Below are 20,168 nucleotides of genomic sequence, written 5' to 3'. Positions count from 1 at the left end.
TGTAGATAGTTCACTATCCTTTCCTTCAGCAGAGTCTCCATTAATTTTCCCACCACCAAGGTGAGGCAAACCAGCCTGTAGTTTCCAGCCTCCTCTCTGGCCCCACTCATGTGAAGCGGGACCACTACCATTCTTCTCCAGTCTTACAGCACCACTCCCATTACCAGGGATCTATTGAACAGGTCTTTCAGCGGACCTGCCAGCACATCTCTGAGCTCCCTCAGTACACTGGGATACCTACAGTACCTGAATGTAATCCACTTTGAAGCACTGAAAAATGTGCAAAAAGCAGAATATAAATAAATACCTCATCTTGTCTACTTTCAGTTTTCTTAGCTCTTCCCATACATTCTCTTCTGTAAATGGAGTTGTCAACTCTACCCCCAGCCACAGTCTTGTCAACTAGCGACTGTCATTCTCCAGGGTCTTCTTTGGTGAACACCGAACTGAAGTATTTGTTTAATATTTCATCCATTTCTTCGTCTCTCTCCACACATTTCTCTTTGTCACCTTTCAATTTCACTATACCACTTCAGACCTTTCTCTGATATATATGAAAAATGTTTTGTCACCTCGCTTTACCTCTTTGACAATCCTTTCTTCTGCCTGACTTTTTGCTTTCTTTCTTCATCCCCCTCAGTTTCACCAGATATTCTTCTCTGTGTTCCTCTTTTTGGGATCCTTTATATTCCTTGAACGCTGATTTTTTTTTTTTTGCGCCTTTATTTTATCAGCTACCTCCTTTGAGAACCAGATCAGTTTCTTATTTCTCTTTCTTTTGTTTACTTTTCTAACATATAGATTTGTTTCCTTTGTAATTACTCCTTTTAGTTTGGCCCACTGTTGTCCACCTCTCTAATTTTCTCCCAGTCTTCTAATTCTATGTCCCCATTTCGACAAAGCCTGTATTTTTGAAATTCAAAACTCGGGTCTTTGCGTGACCTCCCTGTATCATTTTCCGATATCAAACCATATCGTTTGATGATCACTGGTGCTCAGGTGGGCACCCACCCAGACATTAGACATTACCCCCGTTAAGTGAGCACTAAGTCAAGTATTACTCCTTCCCTCGTTGGTTCCATTATCGTTTGAGCAGAGCCCCTTGCTGGGCATCCACTATCTCTCTACTTCTTGTAGATTCCACAGAAGGGATTCTCCAGTCTATGTCCCCTTCTTTCCCACATTTTGAATGTCCTCAACTAGATCGCTGTCTAATTCTTCCATTTGAGTCTGAGGCCTGTAAACCACACCAGTAAAAATGGATGCACAATCATCTTTTTTTAGGACAGCCCATAATGCTTCTTCTCTACCCAACATTCCTTGCAGTTCAGTTGCTTGAATATTGTTTTTTACATAAAGAGCTAATCCTCCCCCTTTTCTGTCCTCTCTGTCCTTCCTTAATAAGTTACAGCCCGGTATGGCCATATCCCAATCATGAGACTCTGTGAACCAGATCTCTGTAACAGCAACTATGTCCAAGTCCGCTTCCACCATTAAGGCCTGCAGGTCTAGGATTTTATTGCCCAGACTACGAGCATTTGTGGTCACAGCTTTACAACTCGTCTCCCTAGGATTGCTGCTCTTTTGAGCTGATTGAGTTTGTTTTCTTCTCCCAATTCCTGATTTGCTTGGGGGAGACACGTCAATTTCATAGGTCACCTCCAGCCACCCCCGCCTTCTAGTTTAAATGCCTCATAGTATTTGCTCTGAATTTCTCACTTAGTCTGTATCATCCTGAGGGTCCCCAGAACCCAAAGTCAAGCCGAAATGATGTAGAGGTCCATCAGTGCGCTCTTAGGAGGATTAGACTTAGTTCGTGCTTTTGACCCCGCCCAGGGGTTGAGGCAGAGAGTCATCTTGCCCCCTGAATCTTTCCTGGCCAGAAAAGCCTTGTGCATCAGGAGAACAAATTCAGAGGAAAAAACCTCAGAGTCATCAGAATCATGATCTGAGGGGATCCAACATCCATGGGCCCTGCATCCAGAGGGAAATCTTCCCCTTCAAGGTCATCCTGAACTATTCCAGGACCCGAAGCAGCTGGGAAGAGACATGGAGAAGGCCCGGGCTCCCCTGAAACTATGGGAGAACTGCATGGCCGGCCATGTGGCAGCATCCAAAATGGCCACTGACCTCCCCGTGCTGGAGAGAGTGGTCCTGGGAGAAGCTCTGGCACGGTGCGCCGAAGATGCAGCGAAAAAATGAGGGGAGGGCCTTACTGACGTGCCTTCCTCACCAGCAGCACACCCCGCGAAGAGATAAACTATTGAGCAGTGAACGTGACTCCCCGCATGCAGCATGACCAAAATAACCAGCCCCTCACAGCATCGCCGAAGAAACAGATACCGGGAAAAACTCGCCTGCTGCACTGCACCCCCTCAGTCACCTGTCCTCCCTGAACTAAGCAGCAAAACAGCAGCAGAGAAAAAGAAAAAAAATTCTTACTTTTTTTTTTTTTTTTTTAAGAAAACTTTACCAGGAAAAGAAGGGAAGCCGAAAGAAATAAGATACTTCCCTGCATCCTTGATGGAAAGGACAGGATTGTCAGCGGGTCACAGCACTGCTTTATGAACGTGAGGGATCTGGACCACCAGATGACAGCCACACAAGTAAGAGGAGCGAGCTAAAGAAGGGTCAGAAACCCCCTGCTCGTCCGCCTCGACCAGGGAGGATAGCCCCACCAGGATCTCAACTCCTCGGAAGGCCCCTTTTAAAATTTCTCCAAGTTGTCTTCTTCAACCTTTTTTTTTTCCCCCCCAGTCAGACTGCAGGTTTTGCACTAACTGCCATCTGCTTGAGACAAAAAAATACTGAGGGGCTGCAGGTGGCACTCAAAGTTTTATTGAAACTGCTATACAACGTAATCTGTCTCCATCTGCTAGCAGGGGTACAAAACCCAGGAGTCTGGACTGATCCTGGGAAGTACAGGGAATTTGCATTTGTCCACATTAGATCTCATCCACACCTCTGTCCATTCGTTTAGGCCAGGGGTAGGTAGCTCCAGTCCTCGAGTACCACGAGCAAGTCAGGTTTTAAAGATATCTGAGATGCAGTTTCCTGCACTTCCTCCATTACATGCAAATGCACCTCACGCATATATTTTGTATATTGGGGGATTGAGGAACTGGAAGCCCAGCGTTGCCTCCCCCTGGCCTAGGCCCTAGGATATCTACATTCATGCCATCCTTACAGAACCACAGAGCTTCAGTTTATATCTCTGCTTAAGCTAAGGGGGGGGGCGGCCCAATCTCCAATTTCAGTTACCACGCATTAGCTCATGGTGGCAGAGGTGGTGGTGCCAAATCTTGGCCTTGCCATCTAGCTCTGTCTCACCTTGGCTCTTTGGCAGCCAGTAGTACACTGTGGCAGCAGCAAGAACGGCATTCTGCAGCCCTTCACTCAACTTCTGACAGTCCTGAAAAATAGAAAAAAAAAGTATACAATTCTAATTCATAGTACTGGTATGGGGACCCAAGCAAAAAATTATCGATAGAAGGAACTGCACTGGGTAAAGAGCTTACAGGCCGTGGCACAGGCACAAGTTATAAACATCAAGTCAGTGTAACTTCACATCCTCCCAGATACTCTTTTGCAGCCAAAAGACATTACACCCTCTCAAAGGCTGCAAGCAAATATTTCATCCACGTACTACAGAGTCTGCGGGTGCCAAAGAGATGTTTATAATGTGTTTGGAGTATAAACAGTCATTAAACCCATTAAATCACTTTCTATCCAATTCTGTGCTCAGAATGTTTTCTGGGGAAGGTGTGGGGGGAACAAACAAACAAATGAACACACACCTCTGCTGATGGCAACGGAGGCTTTGAAAAGGCCAGACTAAGTTTGGTTGCTTCCTGTGATGTTGCTTGGAACGCCTGACCTTGAAAAGAAGGGATGAGAGAAAAGCATTTGGCACGAGGCAAAACTTCAGAGCCACTGAGAAATGAAAACAAATTGCAAGTAACAAAGGCAAGGATGTTCCACCACCCGTGGTCACTGATCAGTACGGCATTTCTTCCTTTTTGTATTCATGCAAACAAGGCCCTTAGGGGACCCGATTTCTAGGTTTGCCATTAGTCCCTGGTTTCGGAGCAAAAGGGTCCCACTTTCAATTCCTCAGTTTAAAACAGAAGGCTGAAACAAAGTGTGGTGGTTCAGCTCTTCCAAAGATGTGGTCCTGAAACATCTCAGTCACATTCAACTCTCTTCCTGTTGAAGCGAATGGTCCTGAAACATCTCAGTCACATTCAACTCTCTTCCTGTTGAAGCGAATGGGAGAGGAGCCACTATAATCAATTATGCATGGGACAGAGGCGACAGCAATGTTGAAACAAATAAAACAACAACTTTCTTTAAATAAACACGCAAGCTCATTGAGAAAGCAGTTGCAAAATGCATGAAGCTCAGTTCCAAGCCATTCTGAGTTTGGGGCCTTTAAAAATGGCATCACCTTGCACACCCTGTGGCCATTAAAATAATACAAAACCTTTTCTTTACACAAAGTCTCATGATTAAGCTCTTATTGTTACTGACATCCTTGCAGGCATCGCTAGTACAACAGACAGATATGCGGCGTATTTACTTTTAGTGCAATAGTGCCACCTTGTGTTAATTTTCTATCTCCATAGGTCAGACATTTGATCATCTCTAGCAAGGCTGGAGCCTCACAGGCCAGCAAACATTCTACTTCTGTAGAGAAGTAGTAAGGAGATTTCTGCTTGTACAATAGATTTCTCCAATTTGTTTGCAACATTCTGTTCCAGACAATAAAAAATGGAAGCATCCAAAGCATGAAAATGAAGGGTCACATCCAGACTCCTTATTACAGTACTGACATCAAAGCAGTAACTTACGAATTCCTAATGAACTCCAGGCCTCAATCAGCCTCTAAGAGAGACGAGAGGTTTGACAAGAGAAAAATATCTTTAAGAAGGCAGAAGGTCAAGACTACAGCAGGCCAAGTATTTGAAGCAGCTGCTCAGCCCCAAATGGTGGAAGAGAAATATTAAATTAAAAAATGTTTCAGTCTTAGGCTTTCAAGAGCTCAGAGAAAAGTGGGACCTTCCTAACATTTTAATATTTAAAGACTTGCAATTAGAAAGCTGGGGTAAAGTGAGTTTTGATATTTATTCACTGTAGCAAGAGTCTCGTATCTAGATTATACGGTTTGTTGCTAGTTAACGCCAAACCCAAGAAAGGAAAATTAGTTCTTACCTGTTAATTTTCGTTCCTGTAGTACCATGGATCAGTCCAGACTGTGGGTTGAGCCTCCTGTCCAGCAGATGGCGACAGACCAAAACTGAAAGGATATCCTATATCAGGACAGAGCCTACCCTGCAGCCCTTCAGTATAACCATTGTCAAAGCAGAAAGAGACACCAAGAACAGGATCAAGCAAGTAACTATAAAACTCAACAACTTTAAGGAACTCTGTAGAAAAAAAAACGCTCTCGCATATACTTGGTCACCAAAACCAATGCTTCCGGTGTTCTGAAGAGAAGAATACAGTACTGACTTCTGAAAATCTGCAATAAAAGAAGCTTCGAGTGGACGATATGACAGAAGAAACAGGGAAGGGCATCTGGACTGATCCGTGGTACTACAGGAACGAAAATTAACAGGTAAGAACTAATTTTCCTTTCTCTGTACGTACCCAGATCAGTCCAGACCGTGGGATGTACCAAAGCTTCCCTAAACCGGGTGGGACCGAGACAGCTTGAAGCACTTGCCTACCAAAAGAATCAAAGACTGGTGCTTGCATATCCAGGCGGTAGTGTTGAGCAAAAGTATGCAGAGAAGTCCATGTAGCGGCCCTGCAGATTTCTTGCGGAGAAACAGATTGATTCTCCGCCCAGGAAGTAGCTTGAGAACGCAGCGAATGAACCTTTAGGCCCTCAGGAACCACCCGACCTTGACAAAGATAGGCCGAGGAAACTGCCTCCTTCAACCACCGAGCAATGGTAGCCTTAGAGGCCGGTTTGCCCCGATTTGGACCACTCCAGAGGACAAAGAGATGATCCGATACCTGAAATCTGGAGATATAGGAGTAAAACGCGTTTAACATCAAGCCGGCGAAGGTCGCCCCCAGTAGTACCCACAATCTCTTTTGGAGAGAAAGCTGGAAGCTCCACCGACTGGTTGACATGGAAGATGGAAACGACCTTCAGCAAGAAAGGCGGCACCGTTTTGAGAGAGACTCCGGAATCGGAAAACCGCAGAAAGGGTTCCCGACAGGACAACACTTGGATCTCCGAAACTCGCCGAGCGGAACAGATAGAGACGAGAAAAACTGCCTTGAGCGTGAGATCCTTTACCATAGCCCGATGGAGGGGCTCAAATGGAGCCGTACAGAGATCCTGAAGGATGAGATTAAGACTCCACGACTGATAAGTGGAGCGAATGGGCGGCCGCAGGTGCTTGACGCCTTTCAAGAACAGAATCACGTCTGGGTGAGCTGCCAAGGGATGACTGTCGACTCTATCGAGAAGGACGCCGAGAGCGGGCACTTGCACGTGCAATGAACTGAAGGAGAGACCCTTGGAGAGACCCTTCTGGAGGAAGGAGAGTACCAATGAAATCGGAGCGGAGCGTGCCGAAACACCCAATTCCGCGCATACGGTCTCAAACACTTTCCAAACGCGTACATAAGCCAGCGACAAGGACTGCTTGCGAGCCTGCAGAAGAGTGGAGATAACTTCCTCCTTATAGCCCTTACGCTTCAGACATCTCCGTTCAAAAGCCAGGCTGCTAGACAAAAGCGATCGGCCTGGTCAAAAAATACGGGCCCCTGCCGAAGCAGACGAGGAAGATGGCCGAGCTGAAGAGGCCCGTCCGTTGCCAGGTTGACAAGATCTGCGAACCACGGTCTGCGAGGCCATTCGGGTGCTACTAGAACCACTGGCCCTTGGTGGAGTTCTATTCTTCGGAGAACTTTTCCCACCAGAGGCCACGGAGGGAACACGTAAAGAAGGACGTCTGCGGGCCAGGGGAGAGCTAGAGCATCCACACCCTCTGATCAGTGTTCTCTCCAGCGGCTGAAGAACCTGTTGGCCTTGGCATTGCGCAAGGTCGCCATGAGGTCCAGGTGAGGGGGACCCCACCTGTCGACGATCAGATCCATGGCTTCGTCCGAGAGGTCTCACTCTCCCGGATCGAGAGACTGGCGACTGAGGAAATCGGCCTGTACATTCTCCTTGCCCGCTATACGGGAGGCAGTCAGGCAATCCAGATGATGCTCGGCCCAGGCAAAGAGATGGCTGGCTTCTAGAGCCACCAGGTGACTGCGAGTGCCCCCCTGGCGGGGGATATAAGCAACAGTGGTGGAGTTGTCGGATAGGACCCTTACCACCTTGCCTCGGATTAAGGGTAGAAACTCCTGTAGCGCCAGATGCACCGCCTGGGCCTCCAGCCAATTGATGGGCCAACGAGACTGAAACGGAAACCAAATCCCCTGCGTGGTCTGGGACTGGCAGACTGCTCCCCAGCCGGAGAGACTGGCATCCATGGTCACTACCATCCACTGTGGAGTCTGAAGAGGCATTCCCCGGAGAAGATGAGGAAGCGAAAGCCACCCCTGCAAGGCGGCGATGGTAGAGGCCGAACGCGGGAGAACCGTGTGAAACTGCTCCGACACCAGCTGCCAACGGGATAGCAAAGCTCTCTGTAACAGACGCATATGCGCAAACATCCAGGGGACTAGGTCGATGGTGGAGGCCATTGAGCCCAGAACTTGGAGGTAGTCCCACGCTGTCGGGAGAGGAAGCGAGAGAAGGTTCCGCACCTGATCGATAAGTTTGAGAGCTCGAGCGCGAGGCAGGGACACCTTGCCGATCCGAGTATTGAAGCGGGCCCCCAAAAATTCCAACACCTGGGAAGGCTGGAGATTGCTTTTGGGAAAATTGACTATCTACCCCAGGGACGCGAGGAGAGCTAGAACCCGATCTACCGCCTGTCGGCAGCGACTCTCCGACTTGGCCTGCACGAGCCAGTCCTCCAGATACGGGTGGACCAGGACTCCTTCTCGGCAGAGGGCAGCCGCCACCACCACCATGACCTTGGTGAAAGTGCGCGGTGCGGTGGCGAGGCCGGAGGGCAACGCCGAAAACTGAAAATCCCGGTTGAGGATGTAGAAGCGAAGATACTTCTGGTAATCGTGGCGAATCGGAATGTGGAAGTAGGCCTCCATCAAATCGAGAGACGAGGAACTCGCTGGGATGGACTGCCTCGATGACCACCCTCAAGGTCTCCATGCGAAAATGTGGGATCTTGAGGGCCCGGTTGACACTCTTGAGGTCCAAGATCGGACGAAAGGCACCATCCTTCTAGGGTACCACGAAGTAAATGGAATACTGGCCGGCGCCGAGTTCCTGCTGCGGAACTGGGACAATGGTGCCCAGACTCAAAAGCCTGGAGAGTGTTTGGTCCACCACCTCCCGCTTGAGACGGCTGCAAGGAGAGACAACGAAGAGGTCTGGCAGGTCTCGAGCAAATTCTAAAGCGTAACCGTCTCGGACAATCTCGACAACCCACTGGTCCGACGTGATTTTGACCCACTCCTCGAAGAACAGGGAGAGACGACCACCCAGATAGGGACCAAGGAATGGGTCGACTGAATTTTATTGCGAAGCGGGCTTTGGGATGGCACACTGAGAGGCCCCCTCGCGGAAGGGCCTGCGCCCACGAAAGGGCTGGGACCAAGATTGAGACCGGGAAGAATAACCTCTAGAGGAGCCACCGCGCCCACAAGGCGTATATCTCCGTTGACCCTGGAATCGAGGACGGGAGGGCATAAACAACCTAGATTGTTTTGGACGGTCCTCAGGCAGCTTATGAACCTTGTTTTCCCCCAAAGAGTTAATAAGCTGCTCAAGGTCCTCTCCAAAAAGCAACTTACCCTTGAAAGGCAACGTGCCCAAGTGCGCCTTGGATGACGGGTCTGCTGACCAATTGCGCAATCAGAGGAGCCTTCTGACGGATACCGCCGAGACCATCGCTTTCGCCTGGACGCAAAGGAGGTCGTACAGTGCATCTGCCCCATACGCGATGACACCTTCCAACCGTTCAGCCTGCTCCACCTCTGCAGACGGGAGGTCCTTGGTGCTGAGCAGTTGTTGAACCCACCTAAGTCCTGCCCACTGCATGAGACTGCTGCAGATAGTCGCTCGGCCCCCTAGAGCCAGAACCTCAAAGATGCGTTTTAGATGGGCTTCAAGCTTACGATCTTGTACATCCTTTAGGGCCATCGCCCCACTACTGGAATAGTGGTGTGTTTGGTGACCGCAGAAACAGAAGAATCTACTGTGGGAATTCGCAGCACATCCAAGCAGTCCTCCGGGAGAGGGTAGAGCTTGTCCATAGCCCTCCCAACATGGAGCCCCGCTTCGGGAGCTTCCCATTCCCGGAGGAGCAACAATTTGTGCATAGGATGGAAGGGAAAGGCACTCGCCGGAGCCCTGAGTCCCGCGTCCATATCCTTGGGCAGCGAAGCAGTCAGCATATCCGCAGAGGGCCCCTCAATTCCCAGCTCCTGGAGGACAAAGGGAATGAGGGGTTCCAATTCCTCCCTCTGAAACATGCGGAGGACCCGGGGGTCATCCCCCTCCAAGGGGGGGGGAGCCCCCTGCCAAATCCATGGGGGGGCTCCCCCCCCCCATGGATTTGGCGCCGGAGGGTCAGGGATGGGAGGTACCCCCGGGACCACCCGCACCCTGACAGGCCCCTGTGGCTCCAGGGTCTGGGGAACAGGCGGCGGAGTCGGTCATGGAATTTTCACCAGCAGGGCACCTGGGGAAGGGTCCTCCTCCTCCTGCAAGCTGGCCAAGTAAGATTTGTGCAGGAGGAGCACAAATTCCGAGGAAAAACGGGGCCTAGCTTTGCCGGAGGGGGGAGGGGTCAGGGACCTCATCATGAAGCAGCATGGGGCTCAAATCGGGGGAAACTCTGAAAACTTTGGGTCCTCAGCTCCTGGCAGCCCCGAATCAGGAGCTGCCGAAATACCCAAGATGGCCACCATTCCTGCGGTTTGCCGACCCAGGAACGGCCGTGCCATGCAGAGAGAAGTGCGACCTCGGGCTAAATTTGGAATCGCTGCCAAGGAGGGACCGTCCTCACCCAGCAGGCATACTGAACAGAGCCCCTCGCGCAATAGGCACATCAAGGGCTCACCACAAGCAGTGCAGGAGTTAGGACGCGGCATCCCCTCTGAAGAGGAGCCACGATCTGCAAGCAAAATCAGCTGAGAGAAAAAAAATTTGGCTGCCGGCAGGACGGAGGCAGAAGAATGAACCCTGCACGCTCCTCTGCACTAAAGGTTCTGGCTGCCGGCTTGTGGATTTAAGGTACTTAAAAAACTTTCCCCCTTTTATTAATTATTTTTTTTTCCCCCAAACTGAGAGGAAAGTGGAAACCTTCCCAGGACTGAGAGGGAAAAGAGGAGCACTGAGCCCCCAAGGCAGCCAGAGAAGGGGGGGGGGGGGGGGGAGTGACTGGACCACCAGTATCAACCCCCCACACCGAGGAAGCAAACTAGGACTTAGGCTATGCCAAGCCCCACTAAGTCCGGCAAGAGCCAAGAGACGGAAGCGTCTCCTGTGAAAAAGGAAATAGGCAGAGTCCAACCCAAACAAAATTAAAAGACATATATATATATATATATATATATATATATATATATATATATATATATATGTGTGTGTTTTGTGTTGGACTCTGCCAACCTAAACACGATTGAAACAATACTAGAAATAATACTAGAAACAATTCTAGAAATAAGTTACTACTTGCTTGATACGAAAGGGAAAGAAAAGAACAGGAAAACAAGGGCTGACTAGCCAAAATCAGGAAACCGCAGGGTGAGCTGATCCATCTGCTGGAGACAGACAAATACTGAAGGGCTGCAGGGTAGGCTCTGTCCTGATATAGGATATCCTTTCAGTTTTTCTCTGTCTCCATCTGCTGGACAGGAGGCTCAACCCATGGTCTGGACTGATCCGGGTACGTACAGGGAACACAATATTTAGGGAACTTTGGGAAAGGGACTGTGGACATTAAATTCCAGAACAGGAGTGAATGGAAATTTTTAAGAGAGTCTATGGAAGATGAAATTCCATCAGCACACATATGCAAGAGAATAATCATAAAATTAGCATTCAGATGGTTCTATACTCCAGTAAAACTTAAAAAGATGGGCGTACACAATTCAAATTCTTGTTGGAGGAAGTGTAGTGAAAAAAGGACCTTCTTTCACATGTGGTGGCAATGCCCTGTAATCCAAACTTTAAGTATTATCTTGGATCTACAAGGTGACGGGTACCTTATTACTAGCAGACCCAATGATAATTTTATTGGGTTCACTGGAGGCACAGATTCCATATAGATTAAAGAAGGTATACACTTAATGAAGCACATTGATGGCATTGCAAGGTAATGGAATAAACCCTCACAGGATGCTTGGATCTAACTGTTATTGGACATGTATGCTCTGGATAATCTGGCACAGATATTAAACTGCAAGTCATCTTGAGCACAGGTTTGCAAAGGTGAATAATTAAATCCAAAGTAAGTATCCAAATCTATTGGAGATACGGAGTCTGTTCATATCTCGAATTAGTAGTCATGGAGTTCCGGGCACAACCCCTCCTGACCTAAGAACCAATTCTACATGAGCACATTATTAGTGTTTCTCCAAGTGACCATATGTGATGCTTGAATATTTCTATTTTTTCTTCTTCTCTCCTAATCTCTTTTACATATCAGTAAGCTGGGTCCGGCTCTAATCATCTGTCCCAAATGTACTCCACTACCCAATTTCTGTTCTTCATAAAACAAAATGATTTTTTGTTTGAAGATATAAACATCTGAGCTGGCCCGCCTCCCATCTATTGAGGCCAAGGTTTTTCTTGCTTTCCCATTAACAGTCTACTTACCTAATGTATCCCAAAAGCGCTGCTGGTTGAACACCTCATTACTCTCTCTGGCTTCTCCCTCTACAGTAAAGGATTATGATACCAAGTCAATAAAAAGTTATGAAGAGAGAATCATTTTCATTTTCCAAACACCCTCACAATTCAAGAGACAAAGGTGAAATCCAAAACCAGCACCTAACCCAGAAACCAGCCCTGGCCATGTCCCTCCCAACATGTCAAACACAAGCAGACATAAAAGTACTACTGATGCAGCAGATAACAGCTAAATAAAAACAAGAGAGGAGGAAAATCCATTTAAGGTTTAGGCTGCAAAAGCTAGTAAGAACAAGTCATGTTTTAGTACTAAATGGGCTGGTTTCTGAAGGAAGATTTATGGCTAGTCCTGGATTTTGAAGTTACACCTCATAGCATTGTGACATTTACAGATTTCAAACAGAAAAAGCAAGGACTACTAATATCAGAATGGAATGGAGTGTAAATTCAAAATCTGAAACTGGCCATGTCTCCCTCTAGAAACCAGGTCACTTAGTATTAAAACAAAGCTGTTCATGCTAGTTTTTGCATCCTGGCCCTTAAATTGATTTTCATCCAGTATTTGTTTAATTTATTTTATTTAGTTATCAGCTGTATCATTAGTAGTTTAGATTTGCTTGTGCTTATGATTATGTAATATTTTGTTTGAATTACTATTGCAAATGTAGTGTACAGTTGTTGGGGAAAATGTAATTGTATTTTTATACTGATTTGTTATGTTTAATGTAATCTGACTATGAGTTGTATATTATACAAGAATGTCAGTATATAAAAATTAAAAATAAATAAATATAATCCACTTTGTGATTCAGCTTCAAGTTAAAGGCAGAAAATCAAATTTAAAAATACACATTTTTATGTATTTTTGGCCTAGATTCATCAAAATGCTATACATTTCTCATGAATAATACCAGAGATAATGAAGAGAGACGTGGTTATAATTTTCGTTACCGCACCATGTGCTATTTTAGCGCTTCGCATAGGTATTTATCGCAATGCACGTTAAATTTATCACACCCATGAGATTTTCGCTTCGCAAGCTGCAAATTTGGGGCCAGTTTGACATGCAGAGTGAGACGTATAAACAGCATAGAATACCTCTGAAGATTTGACGTCATTTGGAGCGAGCAAAGTCTCACAAAGATGAGATTTCTACTCTGTTCTTTTGCCCTAACTTGATGGACTCTATAATAGGGTTCTATCAAGCTAGGGCAAGAGAACACTGTAGAAATCTTATCTTTGTGAGGCTTTCCTCACTCCAAATGATGTCAGATCTTCACTGAGGTGTACTGTGCTGTTCTTATGTCTCACTCTATATGTTAAACTGGCCCCAAAACCCTAAACCACCACCAAAAACTCACCTCGAGTCATTAGCTGGCCCTCCTATAAAGATATAAAAAGTTGAATACTGTGAAGGACTCGCCAAAAATTAACACCTGCCCAGGAGCAGGCTTTAATTTTTGAGCAGTCCAAAAAATGCAGAGAAAAGCAGAAAATACTGCTTTTCTGAACTTCCTAGGACAGTACTGTAGTGATATTAAGTCTGAGGAACAAAAAGGAGAATGTTAAAAAAAAAAATGTTTTTAAGTGTGCTGGTGGTCAGGTTAGGAAAAGAGATGCTCAATTAACGAGCATCCATTTTCCTAACCCATGGCTGTGCACAGGTTAGGAAAACAGGCGCTTGTAAAACTGAGCGTCCGTTTTCCTAACCCGCCAATAACCACTTCTCCTGGATGCCAGCTGCCGAGGCGGCACTAGGGGCGCACAATTTCCCCTAGCGCCTCCTTTTTACCGTGGCAGTTGATTTAAATATTAAATCAGGTGCCCCAGAGAGGTCAATTGGCACACTTTAGGACACGAGTGCCCATTTTCCACCAGCCTGAGTATCTGAGGAAAGCATAGGACAAGCATAGTGGATATCTGAGGGCGTGACATGGATTACAGATCCGAATCTTTGGTGTGGAGAGGCAGACTAGATAGGCCAAATGGTCTTTGCTGTCATGTGTCTGACAGGGCTTCCCAAACCTGTCCTGGGGACCCCACAGCCAGTCAGATTTTCAGGATATGCATATTCATTGTGGATGAGATAAATTTGCATATCATGGAGAGTTGGTATATGCAAATTTATCTCATGCATATTCATTGTGGCTAGCCTAAAAAAAACTGACCAGTTGTGGGATCCCCAGGACAGGTTTGGGAAGCTTTGGTTTAGGACTTCAGAAAGATTTGAATGTGAAGGGGTGGAGAAGACAAAATTCCAAGGAGCAACCCAACTTCCCCACCACCTTAACTAAAGTCAAGACATTCCAGCAGGGCCAGCATATCTTGGCATCCATAGGCAGAGGGCTTAAGGTAAGGGGTTCCTTCCTTTCTGTCCCTCTAGAAAGCAGAGTAGCAGGAAGAATCTTTTTTCGGACACCTTCAGAAATTAGTGCCCAAGCCTCGTGCCTATGTTGTCTATGTCTAAATGTGGTCCTGCATTCCACCCAGACTGGGACAAGTAGATGTGAATTGGTTATTTACACTTTCAAATAATAGGACTAGGGGACATTCCATGAAGTTAGCAAGTAGCACATTTAAGACTAACCGGAGAAAATTCTTTTTCACTCAACGCACAATAAAGCTCTGGAATTTGTTGCCAGAGGATGTGGTTAGTGCAGTTAGTGTAGCTGGGTTCAAAAAAGGTTTGGATAAGTTCTTGGAAGAGAAGTCCATTAACGGCTATTAATCAAGTTTACTTAAGGAATAGTCACTGCTATTAATTGCATCAGTAGCATGCGATCTTCTTAGTGTTTGGGTAATTGCCAGGTTCTTGTGGCCTGGTTTGGCCTCTGTTGGAAACAGGATGCTGGGCTTGATGGACCCTTGGTCTGACCCAGCATGGCAATTTATGTTCTTATAGGTGCTTGAGCATCTCCACTACTGAACAAACTCCACTGTGTGCAAGGAATGTTTGGATAATTGCCAGGTACTTGTGACTTGGAACAGGATACTGGGCTTGATGGACCCTTGGTCTGACCCAGTATGGTATATCTTATGTTCTATTGAGTTTGGCACCTCCAGGCTAGCACTGCAGGCCTTAATGGTGGAAGTTGACTTGGACATCATTGCTGTTATAGAGACATGATCCACTGATTCTCATGTTTGGGATACAGTCCATCCCAGGCTATAACTTGTTAAGGATGGACAGTGAGGACAGGAAAGGGGGAGGAGTAGCTCTTTACATCAAAAACAAATATTCAAGCAACTGAAATGTAAGAGATGTGGACTATTATGGGTTGTCCTAAAAAAAAAAAAATATATGCTGCTGCTTCCATTTACATCTGTGTGGTCTACAGGCCTCCAATCCAAACAGAAAAACTGGATATGTTGCTTATTGGAGATTTTAATCTGCCGGACATGAAGTGGAATATCCCCGTTCTGGAACCTACAACCTGCTCAAACAAATGGTAATGGAACCCATGAGGGAACTAGTGCTCACAAATGGGGATAATATCCAGGTAGGTGCTCAACTGATCACAAGTGATAATCAGACGCTGTGGTTTGATATTGCAAATAAACAGATGTCACACGCATACCCACGTTTTGACTTTAAAAAAAACAGACTCAAAATGGGGATGTTCCTGGAGGAAGAACTAGAAGACAATGGCCGAGGTAGAACAACGGTGAGCCAACCTAAAAGGAGCTAATACAAAGGCAACAAATCTATATATTAGAGAAGTAAACAAAAGTAAGAGGCTCTCAAAGGAGGTGGCTGGAAAAATGCGGGCAAACACAGCAGCGTTCAATAAGTATAACTGATCCCAAAAAGAAGTACACAAGGAAGAATACCTGGTAAAACTGAGGGACATGAAGAAAAATATCAGAAAAGCAAAAGTTCAATTGGAAGGATTGCCACAGAGGTAAAGCGAGGTGACAAAACATTTTTCAGATACAGCAGAGAAAGAAGGGAGGTCCAAAGTGGTATAGTGAAATTGAAAGGAGACAAGGAGCAATATGTAGAGAAAGATGAAGAAATGGCAGAAATATTAAACATACTTCAGTGTTACTAAAGAAGACCCTGGAGAAGGACCATTGCTGATTGACAAGACTGTAGATGGGAGTATACGAACTCCATTTACAATAGAGAATATATGGGAAGAGCTAGGAAAACTGAACATGGACAAGGCTATGTGGCCAGATGAGGTACATCCCAGGATACTAAGGGAGCTCAGTGATGTGCTGGCAGGTCCGTTGCATGATCTTTTTACCAGATCCCTGAAATCAGGAGTGGTGCTGAGTGATTGGAGAAGAGTGATGGTGATCACCTTCACAAGAGTGGTAGCAGAGGGGAAGCTGTAAATTGCAGGTCAGGTAGCCTTACCTGACCTGCAATTTCCCACTTACCTTGTTAGTGGGAAAATTAATGGAAGAATCTGAAGCATAGGGTAGTGAATTACCTACAATCCGATGAGTTGCTGGTCCCAAGGAGAAAGTACTGTCAGATAAACTGGATACATTTTTGATTGGATGACTAGAGAATTGGATCAAGGAAGAGCACGCTATGTGATTTATGTAGATTTCAGCAAAGCTTTTGATACAGTTCTGCATAGGAGGTTCGTGAATAAATGGAAAAGCTTGAGGTTCGGCGCCAAGATGGTGGAGTGGATTAACTGACAGGAGACAGTGAGAAATGATAAATGGAATCTACTCTGAAGAGAGAACAGTGTAAAGTGGAGAGACATAGGGATCTGTTTTGGAACTGGTTTTGTTCAATATCATTGTGAGCGACATTGCGGAAGGGGCAGAAGGTAAAGTTTGTCTGTTTGCGGATGATACTAAGATCTGCAAGAATGGACACACTTGAAGGAGTAAAGAGAAGAAGAGAATGAAATGTGATTTAAGAAAGCTTGAAGAGTGGTCGAAGACTTGGCAACTGGGATTCAATGCCAAGGAGTGAAGTCATGAACCTGAGGTGCGGTAATCCAAAAAAGATGTGATTTTTTTTTGGGGGGGGGGGGGAGATTATTGTGTACAAACTGGGACAGGGACCTAGGGGTGATAGTGTCTGGTGATCTGAAGGCAGTAAAACAATGGGACAAGGCGATAGCTAAAACTAGAAGAATGCTGGGCTGGAGAGAGGAATAACCAATAAGAAAAAGGAGGCGATAATGCCCTTGCAGAGGTCCTTGGCGAGGCCTCACCTAACATACTGAGGTAGATCTTTAAAAAGTACGCACGCGCGAACAAAAGTACGCCGGATTTTATAAGATACGTACATAGCCACGCGTATCTTATAAAATCCGGGGTTGGCGAGCGCAAGACTGCACAAAAATCGGCAGCCTGCGCGCGCAGCCTGCCTCCGTTCCCTCCGCGTCCCCCCCACCCTACCTAAATCCCCCCCTACCTTTGTTGGGCAAGTTACGCTGCCTTGCATCCCCCGGCACAGGCCGCAGTGCCGGGGCACTCGGGACGCCCTCCCGGCCCGCCCCCGAACTGTCACCACGCCCTCAGACCCACCCCCCTGACACACCCCTGGACACGCCCCCTCTACGAAGCCCTGGGGCTTTGCGCGTGCCGGCGGCCTATGCAAAATAGGCGCGCGAGTGCCCTGCGCGCGTAAATCCAGGGGGATTTACACACGCAGGGCTTTTAAAATCTAGCCCACTGTGTTCTAGGGATGTGCATTCGTCCTGGATCGGGGAGCCCAAAAAATTGTTAGCGCGCACTAAACCGAAATTCGGGTCTCCCCAAATTTTAAAGGACCAAACCACGGGAAATACAAGATTTCCCACAGCAGGCTTCGCACATCCCTGCTGTGTTCAGTTCTGGAGACCACGTCTTAAAATGGAGAGAGACAAGACGGAGGCAGTCTAGAGAAGAGTGACCAAAATGATGTGGGGTCTGTATCAGAAGATTTATGAGAAGAGAATGAAGGATCTGAATATATATATCCTGGAAGAGAGGAGGTGCTGGGGAGATATGAATCAGACCTTCAGATAACTAAAAGGCTTTAATGAGGCACAAACTTTGAACCTTTTCCAATGAAAAGCTCACAGAAGAGCTATTGGTCAAAGAATGAAACTCCAGGGGGTACGACTCAGAACAAACATCAGAAGATATTTCTTCATGGAGAAGGCGGTGGATGTCTGAAATGCCCTTCCAGAAGAGGTGGTGAGGACAAAAACAGTAAACAAATTCAAAAAGGCATGGGATAAACACTGTGGATCCCTAAAGGATAGGGCATGGAAATGAGGAAAAGGGTGCATGGGGATAACTTGGAGCAGCATTACTACCCTTAATTTGCTTTCTTCATTTTGATGCTATTGTAACAACCCTCTCTGCATCGATGGCAGGGGTAAAAGAGGAATTGGTTTCAGACCACAACCAACACTGGGCTCTGACTTTTACAGTCCAGGGTACTGATATGCATACATTAAGGGCAAGCACTAGACTGCTTCTACAGCTAAGTCCAAAAGCAAAGCTCATTCAAACTGCATTTTTTTAATCAAGGCTGTTTTACCTAATAAAAATGTTGCTAGCAGTAATTTTGTTTTGAGTTTGGAAGCTGCTTAGTTTTGATTATAAATATCACTACCCTTATCACAAGGCTTGGGGATAACCTGCCCAGAGCTGCAGTTACTACCCTTAACAGAAAGAGTAATCCGTACGGAGCGGCAGTTATTACCATAAGAAACTTGCAGGGCAGAATGGATAAGACCATTTGGTCTTTTTCTGCCGTCATTATGTTACTATACGTAAAAAAAAAAGTAGGTTCCTATGAGGAATCCCATGTTCCAGAACAGGAACGCACATCTATACATATGGATCCGGAAAAAAAAGCAGCTGGGTCAGAATCCTTATGTCCCGCCCTTCAGACATGGCCAGAAAATTTGGTAAGGACAGGCCACTAAACACCCTTCAGATAGTGGACTAAAAAAGGGAAAACACTAACATTTACTGGTTTAGATACAGTACCCCTCGGGGTCTTATTTGATTCCTTATTATTCCTACAGGTAGTTTTTTTTTTTTTTGTTTGTTTTTGCATGACACGAGGAAAGATGTAGTGTGGTAACGGACCCTGGTGCTCAGAGTTAAAAAAAAAAAAAAAAAGCTTAGAAGTAGGGGACACCAGAAAAGCACCGAAAATATGAGGCTGCTCGAGGTCCATCCCCAGGTCATTTACAGCATCAAACAGTAAAGACAGCATCGAGGCGGCCGCCGTACAGTAAATAGATCAGCGCACGAAGACGTAAACGCTATTTAAATAATCTGCCCAGCCCCACAACTACCTCGGATCCTGCCCAGCAGTGAACGCAGCGTCTGGGCCAAGTTCCGAAGAACCACCACCACCTCCCCATCAGGCCTGCCAGCGGCAGCCGGACTCGACTCCATGACAAACTCCAGGTCCCCCTTCCCCGCGCTAGGCAGCTCTCAACCAGGAAGAGATAGGCCTACAACCGGAACAAAAGGGAAAAATCGCATCCTGACGTCACTTCCTCCGCCATCTGCGAAATCCTTGCAATGGTTGGGCAGGGGGTGAGAGAGGCTGCTGGGACGTATTATGTTGGAGACTGGGTTTTGTGGGTTGCTAGTTATCTTCTTTAATGTAAGCATCAATAAGTGGAATCACGTGGTTTACAAACATGAACAGGTGGATCAAGTAAATGTTTGCTTAAAATATTTGATTTTCTAAATCTATATTTAGGTGATATTGCACTATTTTTTTTTTGTTGAATTATGCTCAAAATTCTTTTAATAATAGTATGATTATCATGTTAGGCCACTTGAATGCACAGAAATAAAGGTTCATTAAAAATATATAAGGTGATACTTTTTTTTATTGTACTAACAATACATTTCTTGACTGAATTTTGATGGTAAAAAATAAGGAAGCAAAGGAAAGAAATGGAAGGAGATGGAGAAGTCAGAAAGGAACTTAAGAGACTGAGATAGGTGACTGAAGGCCCAATGGCTAGAACTTTGTCCTTCCACAATGGACATTTTGGGGTTGCCTCTTGTTCTTTTGTCTTGTCTGGGATTGAGGTATGGGAGAGGTGATGCTAAGAAGAAAGGAGTAGGTTGCAGCACTCTGCAGTATGCCTGCCTCTGGCAATCATTTCAATGCCCTTAGAGAGGCTGTCTGCACTCTCAGCCACCACAGAATGTACATATACATGCAGAAGCCTGGTTTTATCAATAGGCACACTAGGCCTGTGCCTAGGGTGGCAAAAAT

The 20,168-nt window shown here is 46.2% G+C and overlaps 1 protein-coding gene across 3 annotated transcripts in view; it reads right to left on the bottom strand.

Moving 5' to 3' along the window:
• Positions 1-19,566, bottom strand: part of CCNDBP1 (cyclin D1 binding protein 1) — a 53,533-nt gene extending 33,967 nt beyond the window's left edge. The window contains exons 1-4 of one of the 3 annotated variants that reach the window (XM_029611237.1): positions 19,225-19,566; positions 11,921-11,980; positions 3,798-3,877; positions 3,331-3,412 (exon numbers count right to left, since the gene is read on the bottom strand). In XM_029611237.1, the coding sequence (XP_029467097.1) occupies positions 3,331-3,412; positions 3,798-3,877; positions 11,921-11,980; positions 19,225-19,327 (325 nt within the window). In that variant the 5' untranslated portion in view covers positions 19,328-19,566. The remainder of the gene's footprint in view (positions 1-3,330; positions 3,413-3,797; positions 3,878-11,920; positions 11,981-19,224) is intronic. The other 2 variants (XM_029611235.1, XM_029611236.1) reach the window with 2 other exon arrangements.
• Between the last annotated feature and the right edge of the window lie 602 nt (positions 19,567-20,168).

Source organism: Rhinatrema bivittatum, chromosome 8 (assembly GCF_901001135.1).
Source record: "Rhinatrema bivittatum chromosome 8, aRhiBiv1.1, whole genome shotgun sequence".
Taxonomy (NCBI): domain Eukaryota; kingdom Metazoa; phylum Chordata; class Amphibia; order Gymnophiona; family Rhinatrematidae; genus Rhinatrema; species Rhinatrema bivittatum.
Note: the sequence above shows the minus strand (reverse complement) of the source record. Positions and strands in the feature narration are given on the sequence as shown.